The sequence below is a fragment of the Lagenorhynchus albirostris genome, chromosome 1, assembly GCF_949774975.1.
Source record: "Lagenorhynchus albirostris chromosome 1, mLagAlb1.1, whole genome shotgun sequence".
Classification (NCBI taxonomy): domain Eukaryota; kingdom Metazoa; phylum Chordata; class Mammalia; order Artiodactyla; family Delphinidae; genus Lagenorhynchus; species Lagenorhynchus albirostris.
Window position 1 is genome coordinate 158137596 of NC_083095.1, and position 19587 is coordinate 158157182.

General features: G+C 51.5%; 1 protein-coding gene across 1 annotated transcript in view; it reads right to left on the reverse strand.

Moving 5' to 3' along the window:
- The window catches only part of APBA2 (amyloid beta precursor protein binding family A member 2), a 103990-nt gene that overhangs the window by 42415 nt on the left and 41988 nt on the right, over nt 1-19587 (reverse strand). Inside the window, exons 2-4 of the mRNA XM_060156904.1 lie at nt 18566-19556; nt 2251-2331; nt 1166-1202 (exon numbers count right to left, since the gene is read on the reverse strand). Coding sequence (XP_060012887.1) covers nt 1166-1202; nt 2251-2331; nt 18566-19516 — 1069 coding nt within the window. The 5' untranslated portion in view covers nt 19517-19556. The remainder of the gene's footprint in view (nt 1-1165; nt 1203-2250; nt 2332-18565; nt 19557-19587) is intronic.

Sequence of the window (19587 nt, forward strand, 5' to 3'; positions counted from 1 at the left end):
TGGTTTTTATCCAGCTGGAACAACACCGAGCCAGTATAACGTGGAACCAGTTGCAACCGGGTTGAGCCAGTGAATTCACTTTTAACCAGTTTGAGTTGGGCTAGCCTGATTTAAACCAGTCAGTCCCTTGAAAGGGGATTTGAGGGCTTCAGTTTCCCGGGTTTTTTTAGTTCTTTACTGAAAAAGAAAACCAGGGTAGCGAAAGTCTGAAGTCATTTACTTCCGAAGATTAATTTACCTTGCTCGCATAAATATTCATAAAAATCAATTACCAGCTTATTGAAAGAATTAATAAACTTCACATTGTTTATTGTGACCCACTAGCAAGAGCAGGAATCAGCCTCCTGGCAAAGCAAAGATTCTACTTTTAAGAGGCTCTTTACCGTGTGGTTGGAGGGCATCCTAAAGGAGTTGCCGGGGGTTCCCTGATGCCCTTCAGACAACAGCCAAGCAGGAGTGCTCCCCACACCAAAAGTGACACAGAACAGATCAGCTGGGTTTTTTTGTGTTTTTTTTTTGCGGTACGCGGGCCTCTCACTGTTGTGGCCTCTCCCGTTGCGGAGCACAGGCTCCAGACGCACAGACTCAGCGGCCATGGCTCACGGGCCCAGCCGCTCCACGGCATGTGGGATCTTCCCAGACCGGGGCACGAACCCGTGTCCCCTGCATCGGCAGGCGGACTTTCAACCACTGCGCCGCCTGGGAAGCCCTGGGTTGTTTTTTTTTTTAATTGAGTGTTAAAATACAATATTAACCTCCTCAAAAGAGACAGGAGAGTGGAAGGAAATGAAGAGTCTTAAAAAAAAAAAACTAGCAGTCTAAATTTGGATGCAATTATATCCACCCCAATCAAAAGTGTTAGATCATAATTAGCAGCTTATACAGAGACATTTCAATCTATTAATTCAATCATCGTGTCATGTGTGAGGCCATTACTGAAAGTATAATTAAATGGGATGGTCTCCTGTTCCCTAATCAATTGGATCTTCTCCCCTCCCATTGAAGACGTGGGGCCGAGCACCTTGCCTTATTGTAGAACTGCCTTCCCCTTGAAGGTGTGTTTTCTACACAAGCTTTGTGGGAGAAAACCAAAAGTCAAAGTCCCATTTGCTTTGACATAAAAATATGTCAGCTGCCCCCTAAGAGAGAAAATTCAGTCACTTACCAGCCACAAAACTTGGAAATGATGCCACCTTCTTCGTCTGTTAGGAAATATGAAAACACACACACAATAGGTTTAAGTAGTTGGCCCATAAGATCTAGGTTAAGATGATTAATTACCATAATTAATGGTGGTAATTAATTATGGTAATTAATTAATCATGACTGGTCTTCCCAAGAAGTCAGCTCCTTACAGCAAACCAGTGTCTTTCTGGCGCCATGATGTTTGGATGGGGTACATGTAACCAATTCTCATGGAAAACCTGGGGTACAAAAGGCCATCAGCTAAACCCAGATTAGCATGTCACTGCTAGAAGGAATATACCCAGTGGTTCCCTAACTGGTGGGCATGAGAATTTCCAGGCACATCTTTAAAAGCAAGGAAGGAGACCAGACGCCACTGCATGGGTGGCCACAGTTATTTCATCCAAGTTAGAAAATCTCATCCAAACCATGTTATCCAGAAAAGGGAAATAACTTGCTTAAGGCCTCATTCTAATAACCTCCCCATCATGGCAGTGAAAGTTTACATGGGATTGTTTTTTAAAACCACATTGTTGGTTTAGAACTGTGGTTCTCAACCCAAGTGATTTTTGTCCCCAAGGGGACATACGGCAATTTCTGTAGACATTTTTGGTTGTCACAACTGGGGGAGGAGGGCTGCTACTAGCATCTAGTGGGTAGAGGCCAGGGATGTGTCTAAACACCCTGCAGTGCAAAGAACAGCCCTTCACAACAAAGAAGGATCTGGCCCCGAATGTCAATGGTGCCACCCCTGAGTAATCCTGTTTTAGAACATGACTGTCAGATAATGGGATAGAATGAGTTTCTGTCAAATCAGGGAGCACCAATGACCCCCACGCACCAAAGGCAACACATGGGCACACTGTGGTGTGGGTCTGAGTCAACAGGAAAGGGTCTTCCCTTCCTCGTCCTGCAGGGCCACCGGGCTTTGCTTGATGGGACCCCCCCCTCCCCCAGGCACTGGGTGGGACAAGAACATGGTGGAGAGGGTGAGCCCATGAAGACAGGGTGGGCAGCTCCCACATCAGGGCCCTGGGCCAGAACTCTCTTCCTTGGAAAAATTACCTCTAGAATGTTGTTATTGTCAACAGGGCCATTGAGATCAGAGCGCTGCTGCTTCCTCGGCTGCTCCAAACCATTGCAAACCTGGAAACCGGGAAGTTAAAGACAAAGATGGTGTTTTCACACGTGAGAATAAATAAAAATACAAAAATAAATAAAAATTTAAATTTAAAAAAAGAAAAATAAACCGAGACACAAAACTGGAGATACAATATGATACAATTTTGTAAAATGCATGTGTATATAGGTATGTGTGTGTGCATACAGATATAATTTAACTTTTCTGCCAATAATATGTATACTTTTATACTTCTAAAAAGTTACTTGAATCATATTTTCTAATTTCTTGTTTATTATTATTTTTAATTGTGGTAAAATACATATAACAGAAAGTTTGCCATCTTACCCATTCGTAAGTGTACAGTTCAGTGGCATTAAGTACGCTCACATTATTATGCAACGATCACCATCCATCTCCAGAGCTCTGTTCATCTTACAAAACGGAAACTCTGTCCCCATCAAACACTAACTCCCTATTCCCACCCCACCGCCAGCCCCCGGCAACCACCAGTTCCCGCTATCAATTTACTCTAAGGAGTGCGTACAAGTGGGGTCATACAAGATTTGTCTTTTTGTGACTGGCTTACTTCACTGAGCATAATGTCCTCAAGGTTCATCCCTGTTGTAGCAGGTGTCAGAATGTCTTTCCATTTTAAGGCTGAATAATATTCCACCATATATACAGACCACTCTTTTGTTTATCCATTCATCAGTCCACGCACACCTGGGTTGCGTCCACCTTTTGGCTGTTGTGAATAATGCTGCTACAAACACCGGTGTACAAATATCTCTCAGAGTTCCTGCTTTCAATTCTTGGGGTATATATACATATATATATATATATATATATATACCCAGGAGTAGGACTGCAGGATCCTATGGTCATTTTATTTTTTATCTTTTGAGGAACCACCATACTGTTTTCCACAGCAGCTAAGCCATTTTACATTCCCAACAACAGTGTCCAAGGGTTAAAATTATATTTCTAACAAACTTAAATTCTCAGTTCAATGCAAATTCAAAAATCTAAATTCCTTAGTTAATGCAAATTAGTCAGTCTACTACTAGAGGAAAAATGCCCCAAGGACATATCATAAGTCTTCTCTTAAGGAAGACATCAACCCAAAATTCTTCTTACTTCAATGAACAAAATTTAAAGTTTAGGTATATTTTCTCTACTTAGTGCCCTGTACTATACAGAAGATCTCTCCAGATCCAAGCACTGAAATCACTGTCCAAACCCCAAAGGAGGCTCTGGTGAGCCAGCATCTTAAGTCAAGTTCCAGAACTTTCTGGAAATAAATCATCAAGCAGTAACAATATGATGATGCCAATGACATTAATAAGTTTTATTTACAAATAAATAAATTATGAACATACGTATTATACATTATACTTAAATTTACATTATGTTTATTTATAAATAAGTAACATTATTGATCGCATCCTTTCCCATATGAGATGGATGTGCCCATTCCTGCTTTACAGGTAAGAGGACTGAGGCTCCAGGTGTGGACAGGAATGGCCAGGTACCCATAGGCTCAGGCAGCACAGCCATGTGTCGAGTCTTCCCTGCCCTAGACTGTCACTGTCATGGCCTGTGACTTCATTAGATCTCCATGCGGGGGTTAGAGAAAAATGAAAAGACCCAGGCCCACCGTCCTAGCCCTGAAGGGAACAGGGGGGTTGTGCACCAGGCAGACCAGGGATTCTAGCTGAGCATCCTCTCCATGACTGCAGGTACCACTGGGCTTCAGAGGCCACGGGCATGGAGGGGAGGCTCAGACAGGAGGTGGACAAAGCTGGCTGGGTATTAAGGACCGGGCAGATTTGTGCCACATCCCGAGAGCAATCTGGGCTCGCTCAACCCACAGGAAGAAATGAGGCCTTCCCGGAGCAGAGGGGGTGCAGGGCACAGCTGGGGCCAGGAGGGTCAGATGTCTGCTTTGTCCCCTCTTCTTTGCTGGAAGCCCAAAGGACTGCCCCTACCCCAAAGCCCCGTGAGCCCCCAGATGGCGCCGGTGGGCCCTGACCTGGCCCCGCTGTTCTGGTCTGTCCCGAGGCAGGGCTCTGGGGCCCCCTGCTCCACCCATCACAGCCCTCCTTTCAGGTCTGGCCCCATCCTTCTCCTATCAGGTGTCATCTATCCCCCATGGATCCATGCTACCCGAGCTGAGCAGACAGCGCCCCTTCCTGCAGGGCTGAGCCTGAAGGGGTCACTCCTGCCAGGGTCCCACTGGAGCCAGGCTTCTTCCCGAACTCCTAATGGGCTCCTGCCACAGCCCTACTGGCTCTGCACCTCCCGCTGTGGACAAGACACACAAGGAGAAACCTCCTGTAATGTCCAAAGGGGTCTCTCACCTCAAAGGGTGCTCCCGTCTGCCTTAAGTAAGGCTCTAATGTGGGACATGCCCCAGACAACCCTCTGCTGTCCTGTACCCCTCCCAATTTCAAGATCCACTTACAGCACATCAGTATTTTACCTTCTTGTTTGCGAAATTTCTAACCTGGTGACCGTCCCTAGGCTGAGTTCACAAACTTCATTTCCTGAAGGCCTGCACTGCCTTACAAGGAGCCGAACAGGCACCAGGAATCTCCAAAAACCCCAAAGAAACCAACCAATCAACTGAAAAATGAAAACAGGGTCAACCACACCTAGTACACACTGAGTATTTGTGTCCCCCACCCTCCACCGCCAAAATTCATATGTTGAAACCTAACCCCCAGGGCAATGGTATTATGAGGTGGGCTGTTAGGAGGTGATTAGGATTAGATGAGCTCATGAGGGTGGGGTCCTCATGAATGGGATTAGTGCCCTTATAAAGGGGATCTCAGAGAGCTCCCTCGCCCCCCCTGCCACGTGAGGATGTAAAAGAAGATGGCTGTTTAGGGAAGTGGGTTCTCACCAGACACCAAATCTGCCAGTGCCTTGATCTTGGACTTCCAGCCTCCAGAACTAAGAAGTAAATGTCTGTTGTTTCTAAGTCCCCCAGTTTATGGTATTCTGTTTTAGCAGCCCAAAAGTACTAAGATAACACTCCTTCTACAAATGTTACAGATGGGGCTAGGACCTAATTTTTCTGGCAGAAAGAGGACCATCATATGGGGCAACAGACTGTCATCAAGGTGCTGAATACATAGTGGGAAACGGCAACACCAGGACCGCCACTGGCCTTGTGTTGGGTGTCCCTGGCAAATGGAAGAGGTATCCCTTCTGGGGGACACAGTTCGGGCTTGGCCAGGGGAATCCAGGCTGGAAGTCAGTGCCCTACACCATCTCCCAGACAACTCAGTGTGGGGCCACAGCACGTGGTGACCACAGGCAACACAAGGTCTCAGGTCCACGTACAAGGGCAGCTTCTCCCCAAAGCTTCCACAGGCTCGACCCTTCCCTCCAGGCCAACATTTTCTCTAACTCCCTCCGACCACTCATCACCATGACAACTGCATCTCATAATAAACAGCCGGGGTTGTTTCCAGAGAGGCAGGAGGACGGCTTGCACTGCTTCTCCTTGGGAGAGCCCATCTGGTGCTCAAATTTTCATCTCAGGGGCCAGGGTGGGGGGCTTGGCAGCAGGGGACACAGGATCTGAAATGAACATGGTTAGAGGCCCATATGGATCTCAGAGGGAGTTGCTGTTTAAATCCTTCTGTGCCCTCCCCATGGTACAGCAGCCAGGTACACCTCAAAATAAGATGCCAACAGGGATGGGAGAGCCACATCCCTCATCAAGTACCTGTAGTGGGGCGTTCTCAGTGCCACCCACTGGAACCCCCATCAGCCATTGCTGGGGGGGAGGGGTGAGTGAAAGATGTGACCTGAAATATGCTAATGCAGTGGGGACCCCCCCAAACCCCACTCCATGGAGCCCGGAGACCAGAGCACGATGTGATGGCACAGGCTGGTCACAATAATGCCAGGACCAGGGACGGCTGTTCAGGGCAGAGATGACTTGCTTGTAAGAAAAATACACTAATTTGAATAAACTGTTCGAATAAATATCTTGGCTCTAGTTAGGGAAACTAAAGCTAGGATTTTTTAACGTGTCAATTCTGATTGTGTCTGCTGGATTAAACTGAAAATCTGGCAATATACCCCACATGGCTTCAGATGGAATAACAGCAAACAAGCGCACGCCCGCTCACACCATCTGGAACAAAAGCTGCGTGTTTCCGAGCGCTGTCCTGAATGACAAGCACGTGAGTGACATGGAAGGGAGCTCAGTGAGGGACAGACAGCAAAGCCAAGGAAGCCGCTGGACTGTCCTATCTGCCCCCAGACACAACTCCGAGTCAGAGAAACCCCAAGTGCTGCGGGAGTCTTCTCCAGGAGTCGTTTCTTGCTCTGTTCTCCAAGGCATCGGTCAGCCCGACTCAGCGGACATTCCAGCTCAGGAGGGGCAGCTGGGGCAGCGACACTGAGGATGCTCCCGTGGGGCCAAGCTGAGAGCATAACCCACGGGGCCACTGACGGTCTGATCAGCGCCCTCCAGGTCTCCTCTCAAAGGCCCTCCAATCCATCCCCTGACAAATAGGTGGCTCCGGAAAATGACGATTTTGTTCTTTTGCTCCCATTCCTCTTACGATTCAGGCCACTCTGTGATATTTATCTGCAGGAGGAGGAGAGCTTGGATAAAGTCTTTATTCTTATCATAGTTATCCCTCTGGGGATGATCGCATCTTTTGTTGTTGTTGTTGCAGTACGCAGGCCTCTCACTGTTGTGGCCTCTCCCGTTGCGGAGCACAGGCTCCGGACGCGCAGGCTCAGCGGCCATGGCTCACGGCCCCAGCCGCTCCGCGGCATGTGGGATCTTCCCGGACCGGGGCACGAACCCGTGTCCCCTGCATCGGCAGGCGGACTCTCAACCACTGCGCCACCAGGGAAGCCCCATATTCTTCTTTTGATGATACTAACATGGTATGAGCTCAACCATTTTACATACCCCAGTGGTCTGCATGAGCCATGTGAAGGCCCAGCAGGATTCATAATCTGGCGTCCACCCCTCCTCTGCCCCTTCATGGGCTCAGACTGGCTCGACTTAGTTTTAGATGATTCAAATTGGCTCAGGCCAGTTAATGAGACAAGAGCCTTTTCTTTCTTCTTTTTTTTTATTGTGGCAAATATACATATGATAAAATGTATCGTTTTAACCAATTTTAAGTGGACAATTAAGTGGCATTAAGTTCATTCACACTGATGTACCATCATCACCACCATCCGGCCACAGAACTTTTCATCACCCCCAATGGAAGCTCCGTCCCCTTTAAACACTAACCCCCGTTCCCCCCACCCCTATCCTGTCAACCATCAGCCCACTTCCGCCTCTATGGATTTAATTAATGTAGGTACCTCACTTGGGTGGAATCATACAGGATTTGTCCTTTTGTGACTGGCTAATTTCACTCAGCATAGTGGCCTCAAGGTATATCCCCGTTGTAGCAGGTGTCAGAATTTCCTTTTCGTTAAGGGCTGAACAATAGTGCTTTGTATGTAAAAGTCTTTTTTTGGAACTTGATCCTTATAACTGTGGCGCAGAAGAGAGATCAATCTTCCCACAAATACTGTAAAAATTACCAGGCCATGATCTCTGAGTATGGGCCAAATGGCCCATATTTTAGGTGACTTGGAAACCTTTGGCTTAATTCATCCGATTTCATTTTTCTTGGCATTTAAAAGAGGGTTGGAGATGAAATATTAATAAGATATTAGGCAAGAAAAACCTCGGGCAGCAATTCCACTTCATGACATCTCCTGTGATTTGCAAATCCAATGTAGCAAGAAGCACCCTGACCCGCCACTACTCTTGTGTCTGGAGCAGGTTTTGAGGACTGGTGAATGGCTAGACTATCCCTCCTTTCTTGAAATTAACATTCATGTTTCTAAAAGTGACCAGTATGCTATCTTTTATATACTTGGGTCCCCGTGAATGAATAAACGAATGAATGAATGTAGAAGGGAATAGATGACAGCAAGGGAGAGCATCTATTTTCAATGACTAGAGAAGAAAGCAGCAGAAGTACCCAGAGACCTGGCTTGGGTGTGGGGTGCTCTGGGTCTGAGCCCTTCTGAGAAGGACACTTGGGTGGGTGAGTCTGTGTCAGTGCATACCCCTCCACAGCCAGAGACCCAGGAGCTCTGGAAGTGAAGGTCAGGAACAGAGGTCTCCCAGCCGGCACCAAGGGCTGCTCTGAGGGGAAGCGTGAGATCCAAAGTCGAAGTGGGAAGGGTGAGGGGAGGGATAGGGCTGCACCAGAGGTCAGAGTGGGCCAATGGGTCCCAGAGGCAGAATCAGAGGCCATTTGCAAGTGTCAGGGCCAATGAAGAGGAGGACTGACCAAGGAGGGCAAACAGGCAACGCCCCGAACAACAACCTCCCTCCTACCTGACATGGTGCCCCGAGCACTGGCCTGAGAAGTAATCCCTCGGCCAAAGTCTAGCGCAGGCTCGCTGACCTGCTGGCCTGACTGCACCCAGAGCGCGGCAGGGTGGCCAACCGTGGGGCAGACCCGGCAGTGCCTCAGCACCAAGGACAGCACACCGCCAGCTCTTAAGAGGACCGACCATCTGCTGGCTGTTGAAACCAACCTGAGCAGCCGGGCAATGAGGTTCCGCAAGCCCAGATCCAAGCATCCTTCAGCTCCAGTAGTCTGGGCCTTGGCTTGGTCTCAGGTGGAGAGACCAGCTTTTCTTCCGCGAAGGCTGACTGTGGTCTTGGCAGGGTCTGGAGTCCACGCTAGGCCCCGGGGTGCCATCCTGTGCCTCACCCCCTTCTCAGCCTTTCTGAGCTGTGCTCAGTTTTCCTGAGCTGTCCATGGTATTATCTGATGTAGGGTTGGGAGCTATTCTTGGTTAGCCTCCTATTAAAGACACAGTGCCGTGTCTTTTTTAGTAACTGATTAGCATTGACCGCTATCTGAGCGCTTTGGGGTGCAAACCCCGTGACTGCCATCGCCATGCTGTTTCATCTCCGAATCTCGTGCTCAGCAATGTGGTCTTTCTCCCCGAACAGAAGTTGTTACTATATATTCTCCCATGGAGCCCTGCACTTCCTGGGGAACGTCATGTGACTGATACTGTGGGATGTATCTTGAGCCCCTGGCACATGTGGGGGATGGTGGCGGTGCTGCAGGGGCCCGAGGACGGGAGATGCAGGTGGGGCAGCGCCCTGCCTCAGTCCCCCACCCACCTCTCTCCTTCCCCGAAACCTGCCCTGGACACACACCACTGGCCGAGCAGTGCAATTCGAGTCAAAGCAACGCAATCCCAGCTCCACACGTGGTGGGCACCCTCTCCCTGCTGGCATCCCCTCAGATCCCTCCCTGCCTGCCCTTACAGACGCTCCCCACCCATCCCCTGTGCTCCCACATGGGAGCCTCTGCCCTGGCCATCCACCAGAGATGCTCAGGGTCCTCCCACTTCCCCATCCCCCTGATGGCCCTGCTCTGTCCCTCTCTCGTCAGAATCCTCAATCCAGTCCTTCACCTTCCACCTGTCCTCCTCCAGGGCTCTGGCCCCCGTCACAATCCCCAACCCCACTGCATGCTAAGGACACCCGTGACCTCCACGTTCAGCCCGCCTGGTCAGCTGACTTCCCAAAGCCCCCCCTCAAAGTCCCGAGACCTCTCTGCTTATCACCCACGTGGGAGCCCGTCCCCAGGAAGCCGGCAAGGGACTCATGGGCTGGGCAGCGGGGTCTCTGCTGATCACCCAGCCCCACCCGGATGGATGGTGAGTCTCTGCCTGTCTCCCTCCCTCTAGAACGAGCTTCTCGATGCAGGCTTAAGTCTCTTTCATCTCTGTATCCCCAGGGCCTGGCACATCGTAAGTGCAGTTCGCACGGACTGCGTGGGAGGGCTCGCAGACGCCAGCCAGCCCAGGAGGTGGGGAGTGGGAATTACATTCAGAAACCCCGGGTAAAGGAGGGATGGCGTTTGGAATTAGAGAGAGACCGGTGGTCTGGAGCCCAGCTCATCTGCCTGGAAAGCGGGGATCTCAGTTAACTTTCAATTCAGAATCGAGTGTGAGAAAATCAGGGCACCCTTGGAGATATGTGGCTGCCACACGGCCCCCCAGATCAGGGAATCCAGAGCAGAAAGGGGCTGAGCATGCCACCAGGAGGATGTGAGGACCGCCCCCCAAGAAATCCCTGTGGGGAGAGGGGGCACCTGAAGAGGGCCTGCAGAGAGGGGAGAGCCTGAGGGCACCTGGGGAGCTGCTCCCACCCCACCTGTCAGCCCCGCCCATCAGGTCCCACCCGTCTCCACGGTGTCCCTGGCCAGTCCCATGCCTCCTCTCATCCTGCCTCACCCTGCTGGCTTCGTCCCTCCCTTGATGTCACCCCAGAAAATGGGGACATCGTCTTGCTCCCTGCCTGGCCCAGCACGGTCCAGGCTGCGTGCAGAGCCTCACCTGACTGCCTCCCCCACCTCCTGAGATTCCCACGGATGTAAGACCCGCACCCTCATCCTGACGGCAAGCGCTCCATGCCCCTCACCATCCGTTGCCAGATACTGACCCAATCAGCTCTGCTCCCACAGCCCCAGGTGGCATGTCCAGAACATTCCCGAACCAGGAGCTGGTGCAGCGGAGGGAGGTCCAGGCTTCCTGGCTCTGCCATCTGTGCTCTTAACCACTAGCCCCAACTCTCTCGAGGGTGGAGGAGGGGGGCAGGGAAGGAACTTTCTAGATTACTGTTAGGGGAGGGGCTTCACGTGATTTTCCCAAACAATAAAGACAGTGTTTTAGAAGCCCCGCTTTAACTAGATTTTAAAAGCCCTGACGCAAGCCCAGATTCCTGCCAGATGAACTGTTCCATGAAAGTAACAGCCACCTCTAGTCACAGGTCCTCAAGAGGCTTCATAAAAATCACATCAGGGCATTGCGCTGACTCGGCAAATGGGCTCCAAGAAGTCAAGTTTGGGAGCTCGGGCAGATCAAGCGAGGGGCTGAGGATGCCGAGGCCTGGATTTCGTTTTCCAGGGCGGTCCCGGGAATTAGTGACAGCAGGCATACCGGGCGGGGACGAGGCTGGGGAGGAGCACAGGAGCCCGGGGACCCTTCCATGCACCCTCCCCATGAGCAAAGGGACGTCCAGGACTGATGCCCGGGCAGGCAGGCAGAGGTGTGGGGATGGCTGCAGAACTGGAGCAGGGCTGCAGGAAGGAAGAGGCCAGCTGCGCTCCACGGAGGCCTCGGGGGTGTTGACGACCTTCCGCTGTCCCGCCATGCTCCTGGACACCCCCCCCCCCGCAATCCCTGTCCTCAGCACCTGCCCGAGGGCTCTTTATCCAGCTTGGTCCGGCCTGGGGGCCAGGTCTGGGCAGACTGTTCCCACCTGGGCACTGTTGCAAGCACCAGGGTCCCTGGCACACCTGCTTCCACCTGGGCACCAGCGACCCCAGGATGCTCTTCTCTTGGCCTCTCAGGGCCAGGGGGTCCTCTACAAAAAGCAGGTGCTCATACTTGCTTCATACGTCGCTGAACAAGGCACATGTGAGCCCAGTGGGAGCATCACCCCCTACACAGGGCAGACCAAGGTTGCCCCTGCCCCTAATATTCCCCCTCCCTATTTGGTGTCAGCATTCCTGCCACCATCTCCAAAGGTCCTGCATGAAGCAAGTCTTGACTGAACGCCAATCACAGCAAAGGCGCCCGCACAGGGAGCAACGCTGAACACTCGTGTGTGTGATGTGGCCTCGGGGCCCTGGATCACACCTCCCTCTAACTGCTGTACTAAGTTGACTACGATGTATTGGTCTTTCTTTTTTTCTATTGTCAGAGGGCTCTTTCTAGAAAGCACTGGCTGGGCTGATAATAAACAGAAATCATGAAAACCCCAAAGAATCAAAACACGCCTTTGGTTTGCCCTCCAGACGTGCGGAGCTGTTCCACGTGGTGGTCACATGAATCTGAAGCCTCCATCTCTACGATCACTGAAGCCCTGATGTGTACCCAGCCCACAGGGGCACGGAGGGCCAGGGAAGGCTGCAACCCTAGGAATCTACAAGGCGCAGAGGATGGAGAGTCTCTGAAAGAAGTTCGGGCACAGAGCAGGTGTTTCTGGAGGACCTGATCTCACAACAGCTGTCACAAGCGAGTCCTTGCCAAACACAGACGCACAGCAGGGACCACAAGAGCCTGTCACCCCAGGCACCCCAAAGACCCACGGAACCACGATCTCTGGTGCGGGACAAACATGCTCTTACCGTGCCCCCAGGAGCATGGGGGGCACCCCTCTTCACAGGAGGTGCACTGAGGACTTGCCCGGTCCTCCTAAGCTGTGACACCAGCCCGGGTGGGGTCCTCCCTCCACACTCCCGGCCTCGCTGCCAAAGGGCAGAGGACCACCCTGGCAGATGCAGAAACGGCCATTCTATCTGGATATTCAATATGCATCTGGCTGGACCCAACTCATGCATCCTTTAATTGCTGTATGTAAAAAAAAAATCAATATTTCATATCACCAAAGCTCAACAAAATTAAGAAAAATGCCCCATGAAAAACCTCTACTTGATTGATTTCATCTATGGCCTGAGCCCTCATGAAGTCAGGACGTTGCGACAGTTTTACAGGCCGGAGGTCTGGTGTCTGCCGGTCACCTTGCTGGTGCCGGGACACACTCGCCGCGAACGGTAGAGCCCGTCAGGTCTCGTGATAACGGATAACGAGTAAACAGATGACAGGGCAGAGGAAACTCACCCACACTCACCCCCTCGCTGAGCTCGGCATCACCTCTTCTAGAGCTGCCCAGGGCCACAGGTACGAGCCTTGCCCTAACAAACTGTTCAGGCCTCATACTGTGTAACCATGAATGCGGTACTGACGCCACACAGGTCTCAAAGGCCGTCTGTAAAATGGGAATAACCCAGTCCCTACCTCTTCCAGTTGCTCTAAGACTCACTGAGATCATATACATAAAGCCCCAGCACGGTGCTGGCCGTCACTACCCACACCGGCGTCACCTCCACCGTCACCCAGGGATTCTCCACAAATGGCAAAACAAGAAACATTAAATCCTCAGAAGCCACGGGTCCCACAGGTGACAGAGGTGACAGCTTTCCCACCACTGTGGGTTGACGGTGACCATCCTGGGACTGAGCCATACGGGGACAGGTCTTGGGATGTCCCATGGTCTGGCCCTCTGCCCCAAGGTTGTGCATCTTCGGTTGGTGTATTCCTGTGGGCAGAGAAAAGGGCTCGAGGCTCCAGAGTGTTCGGGAGGGGCGGGCGGAGCAGGGCTGCGGAGTCCTCGTCGCTGGGAGTCTGGGATGCAGGCAGCACCCATGTGAGCACGGAGGGGATCTCTAGGAAGGGGAAGGCTTTGCAGCAGCGTTTCTCAAAGTCATCTGCCAACCCGATACGGTCAGCTCTCCTTGTTCGTGGCTGTTATGTTCAATAAAGTTGCCGTGAACCCTGAATGAGGGGATCCTGGACCACCGTTCCCAGAGGAAATACAGGGTGAGCTTCCCCTGAGCCTCTGGTCCCCACATTTCATCAACCGATCCATACATGACCTTGTTCTATGTATGTTTCTATTTAAAGACACCTTATTTACCATGTATTACTCACAAATAATTAATTATATCCAGTATATATAATAAAACACTAGCTGAGAAGAGTTTCCCATTTTCCTGACCCGGGATAACAAGACTGTCAATTTCATTGGCTAGGGTCAGAGTTAGGGTTTCAGCCTTATAACAAGATGTTTTTGAATGGGTGGTCATCTCACAAATCCACAAGTTAGCCACTTTTCCATCACTCCCTCACACACTGTAGATGTTACTCCAGCACTCCGTGGAGCAGCCCCAGGTACAGATCGGCAAATTCTTCTTCCTTTTTCTGAATGTACCATGTTGTTACTTGTGAACACTGAACTCACGGCCAACAGCTCTGTCATTCACACCTGAATGAAACACCCAACACACATGTTTTTCTCCAAAAGGCACGTCTCAGCCTTCTTGCGCTTAGGAACACTAGACAGCACTTCAGCACTGCACTTGGGGGTCATTCTATCACCAGTAACAAGCACACAAATGCAGAAGACACGGCACTAAAAGGACCACAAAAAGGACACTTTTTCATAGTATGAGCTGAAAGAGGGCAGGGCGTCTCCTTGTTCAAACTTATCTGGGAACGGGCGTGTTGAATGACTCAATTTTTTTGCCTGTCTGTGCATGTCCGAAAAGGACTGCATAAGTGCCATGGGTATAGATTTTTAAGGTTACAGATAAACTCTAGTGAGTAGGCAAATTCACAAATACCGAATCCATGAAAAATAAGGATGAGGCACACCTTGTTTACAGAACACCTCTAAGCGGATGCTTCGGGGAAATCCTGAGAGGCAATTTGTGTCTTTGATTTGAAAACTTTTTTTTTTTTTTTTTTCGGTACGCGGACCTCTCACTGTTGTGGCCTCTCCCATTGCGGAGCACAGGCTCCGGACGCGGAAGCTCAGCGGCCATGGCTCACGGGCCCAGCCGCTCCGCGGCATGTGGGATCTTCCCGGACCGGGGCACGAACCCGTGTCCCCTGCATCGGCAGGCGGACTCTCAACCACTGCGCCACCAGGGAAGCCCTGTTTTGTTTTTTCATTAATTTATTTTTTATTGAAGTATAGTTGATTTACCATGTTGTGTTATTTCAGGTGTACAGCAAAGTCACCTGAGTTATAGATATATTCCTTTTCAGATTCTTTCCCCATGTAGGCTACTACAAAATGAAAACTCGATGCTGGAATTCTACAATGTCACAGGGCAAAATATTTTTTGCCTCTATTTTCCAAAATGTCCTCAATAAACTTTCACTGATTTGAAAAAACTTTTTTCCTATAAAAATACTCACACGTGGGTCTCCTCTTTTCCCCACGATCACACTCTAGCTTCCCACAACGCCAAGTACACCTCCTTCAGGTTCTCCAGACCTGCGTGCCCCTGTGCAGACCTCTCAGTCTCCTCAGAGCTGCATGCGGGCAGCTCTAACTGCAAACTGGAGCCTTTTCAAAAGAAAAGAGGCTAGGGCTTCCCTGGTGGCGCTGTGGTTGCGAGTCCGCCTGCCGGTGCAGAGGACACGGGTTCGCGCCCCGGTCCGGGAAGATCCCACATGCCGCAGAGCGGCTGGGCCCGTGAACCATGGCCGCTGAGCCTGCGCGTCCGGAGCCTGTGCTCTGCAACGGGAGAGGCCACAACAGTGAGAGGCCCGCGTACCGCAAAAAAAAAAAAAAAAAAAAAAAGAAAAGAGGCTAAAGAAAAACATCTGCAGCAAAAAGTAACATCTGTGGTGCACGCATAAAGTGCTGCTAGGAAATGGAAAAGCATCAAGACCCCAAAAGATAAAAGGCACCAACCATTCATAGAAGAAAAATAAAGTATCAGACAAGAGGATCATGGGGTCAGCATTCATGCATAGCCTGGGAATTCATCCTCAAGTAATAAATCCAAAGGAGGAAAACCTGCCTCCCTCATACAAAGAGGTCTGTATAGTCTCGCATATAAAAGAAAATGCCACCCGCAACCTGCACACTCCAGGGCAGGATATGTATGGACAAATCAATTAGATGGCCCATTGCCTGAACTTCAAAGGTTGGCAAAAAGGATCATGAAAATGATATGACAACACAGAGCGACATTTACAACATGTCAGATTTTAAAAGCAGGATGGCAGAATCACACGTGGGACCACGATGGCAGCTAGAGACATTGTTTATGCTCAGTGCCAGACTCTGAGAAGGTGGGAACCACAGTCCCCTTTCTAATTCTATTGTAATATTGTTGTCCGTACAGCGACTGAGTGAAGTGCTATTCAGCACTCTTAGAAGCACCCACGACATAACTTTTCGAGCTTTGAAATGAGGGGAAGAAAGGAGGGATGCTATCTATGTACTTCTCCTCCAACAGGAGCCCTCCAAGAATTGCTTCTCAAACTGCATGTGGCATCTTGCTAAAATGCAGCCTTAACTAATAAGGACCTACTGTATAGCACAAGGAACTCTACTCAATACTCTGTAATGACCGATATGGGAAAATAATGTAAAAATCAGTGGATATATGTATACGTATAACTGAGTCACTTGGCTGTACATCAGAAACTAACACAACATTGTAAACCAACTATACTCCAGTAAAAACTAATTAAAAAAACAAAACAAAATGCAGGCTTGGCACTGGCAGTCCTCGCCGCCGGTGGTGCTGGGCCGTGGACCATGCTTTACAAACCAACAGTCTAAGCACCTAGATGGCTGATGCTGTCCATTTCTCCCTCAGGTGATTTCCACCACAGCCTTCACTGTGTGCACAGTACTGGGGGTGCTGGCGTGGGACCCAGGAGCACCCTGTGCACCTGTTGGGGGCCAGGACTTTGCTGGCCACACGGCCTGGATATTCCCAGGGTAGAAGGGGGTTCCTTTTAGAAAGGCAGGCTGTGGTCTGAAGCAAGGAATTGCCAAACTTCCCAGGGAACTTCCTTCTTTACACACAGACACACACACACACACAGACACACACACACACACACACACACATCTTGCTTTCAAGACGGTTCCTGTCACCAGCGGCTCAACTTGATCAAATTTCAAAGTGTTCTTCATCTGGATGGGCCATTCGGGTCTACAAGACATGACGACCCAGCCAGGGCAGAGCCCTCAAGAGGAGGCCAGTTTCTTCGAGGGCCCTTGTCCGCCCCGAGCTGGGAATCGCCAGCCTCTCCCCTTGATGGAATTAACTTGTGAATGAATGAGTGAATAAAGCCAGAAAAGCTAGGCAATAATAAACCAGCATAAATGAGCCTTTCCGGGGTCTTGGAAGAGAGCATTTGTTTCAAGGAAACACTCTATTTGGGGAGAAAAGGTACCTGCCCTTCCAACCAATGCCACGTCTGAAGAACAGACCTCCTCTGGGCCCCCACCTCCACCCTCATCCACCTCCAGCCCTCCAACCCAAAGGGCTGCATTTTCACTCAAACTGGCATGTGGTTTAAGTAAAGGCCAACATCAGGTCTCGTGCACTCCCCACCATATGCCCTAGAGATCATTTCTCTTGACTAGAACTTTGTCCAGGCATCACTTGTCCTGGCGAGGCTCAGCACGTCATCTGCCTCGCGTGGTCCACATTGACCTGCGGCACCATCGCCGCTGCGGGGTGGTGAGTCCAGCCCTGCCAGGACTGCAGAAGGACAGCAGTACTGTTCCCTAAAGTCCAGACCTTGACCCCAGAGCCGCCGCTATTGTTGGGGGGCCCCTCCACATCTGCTAGCGCACAGCAGTTTCTTTATACCCCAGAGCCCCCAGCACACACAGAACGGCCTCAAATGACAGGAACACCCCGAAAGTGAAGTCAATTTATGCTTAACGATCTTTAAAAAAAAAAAAGCATCAAAGGGAAGTTCCAGAAACCTACAGTGAGTCGATAGGACTTGTTGCCCAAACACGAGCTCTCACTATCTATACTTCTCAAATGCATGAACTCTTCTGGGAAAAAAATAATATTAATGAAGCCTTTAAAAAATATGAAAGCAGTTCGTTCTCATTTGTCCACAGATTTAGCTAAACACAAGTTCCTTTACATGCGTCTAATATTCACATCTTCTTTTTATATATACGTAAGTTTTTTTTGAAAGGCAGCTTGTCAAGAGTGTTCATTAGAATACACACTCACTTTGCTATAATTAAAAGAAAATAGTTACGCTTAAACCCACTGGCCTCATTAGCATACATCTCTTCTCCAAGACTTCGTCAAACCTTCAAATAATCATTTGCAAAACGGTTTTTTACAGCTAATCGGCCATCATGCCAAGGCCCCCAGGCTTTCAGAGAAGTGTCACCCAATAAAACCATCCCCAGTGAAATGCACTCAGGTCGCTGCCCCTCGACGCTAGGCTACCCCCAACCACCGGCCGCAGCTGCCTGCGCTCGCCAGTAGCCCCGCATCCTTGCCGAAGTCCGGCCAGCCTGAAGAAACCCCCTGGTGAGGGGCAACCGTCACAGGGACCACCCCCACGTGAGCAGATCCAGGGCAGGCACACTAAGACCCAACCTCTTCTGGGTGGGCTGGGTGTCTCCTGGGAGCCCTGGTTGCCAGTCTGCCTTCCACCAGATTTTCTTGACATTTAACTAAGGCACCTGATGGGTGAACAGGAGCGGCTGGGCCATCCACACATAACTGAGGGAATGGAGAGCTAGGCCCACATTCTGATCTACAGGTTACAGCAGCACCTTTGCTCTCCGGGCCCCTCCATCCCCTTCCCTGGGGACAGCCAGCGTCCTACCTGCTCTTGGGGCCACTTGGGCCTCTCCTCGGGGGTCCTGGTCTTGGTCTTGAAGCTTCTCTGGGGGTCTGCGGGGTGCTTGGCCTCAGGAGGCAGGTTCAGGGACTTGGGCCGGCCCTCGTGTCTGCTGGGGCCGCGGCGGGCCTCGGCAGGCGGGCAGGCCTCCGAGGGGCCCCCGGGCCCCAGCTCGGGTGCCCGCAGCGGCGCGTGCTCAGGGCTGGCCTCGCCGGCACCGGCGATGCTGCTCGTGCTCAAGCTCATCTTGATCTCGGCCACGATCTGGTCGATGTCCTCTTCCTGGTCCTCCAGGTCCCCGTCCCCGCGCCTCGGGCGGTAGGGGGATGCGCTGCCCTCGTTCCCGTTGGCCTCAGTGGGGTAGTAGTCCTGGTAGGCCTCTTCGCCGGGACAGTAGTGGACGCCCTCTTCCTGGTCCTGGGCCTCCAGCATAGAGGCCTCAACCTCTGGGGTAGGGAGGTGGCCGTCCCGGTAGCCGGGGCTGTCCTGGTCCCCGTGGCCGTGCGGTTGCGGGCCTGCCGGATCCGTCCACTCCTCCACCGCCTCCTGGCACTCGTCCGTCTCCAGGTGGTGCGCGTCGTGGGCCAGGTAGCCGTCCCCGTTGCAGTCCATGCCCTGCAGGTAGCTGTCGTCCTCGGGGCAGTAGCGGATATAGTAGGTGATGCCCTCCTCTTCCTCGGGGAGGCCCTCGTCATAGTCCTCCTCCTCGGAGGTGTTGTTCACGTAGTCGGAGCTGGAGTCCCCGTCGGGGCTGTGGTCGTGGCCGCCCTGCTCGGCGGGCACAGGGCTCTCGGGCCGCAGGGCCGCCAGCTCCAGGCCCTTGGGCACGTACTCCTCCAGGGGCAGCTCAGCATCCTCGCTCTCGGGCTCCGGGCCCAGCCTCGCCCTGTGGTCCAGCATGCTGCTCGCCGTGTTCGGACGCTTCCGGTGGGCCATGGCGGGCAGTCACGCGGCCATTGTCACCAACGGGCAGCCACTGTGGGGAGGAAGAGGGGACAGGACAGTCA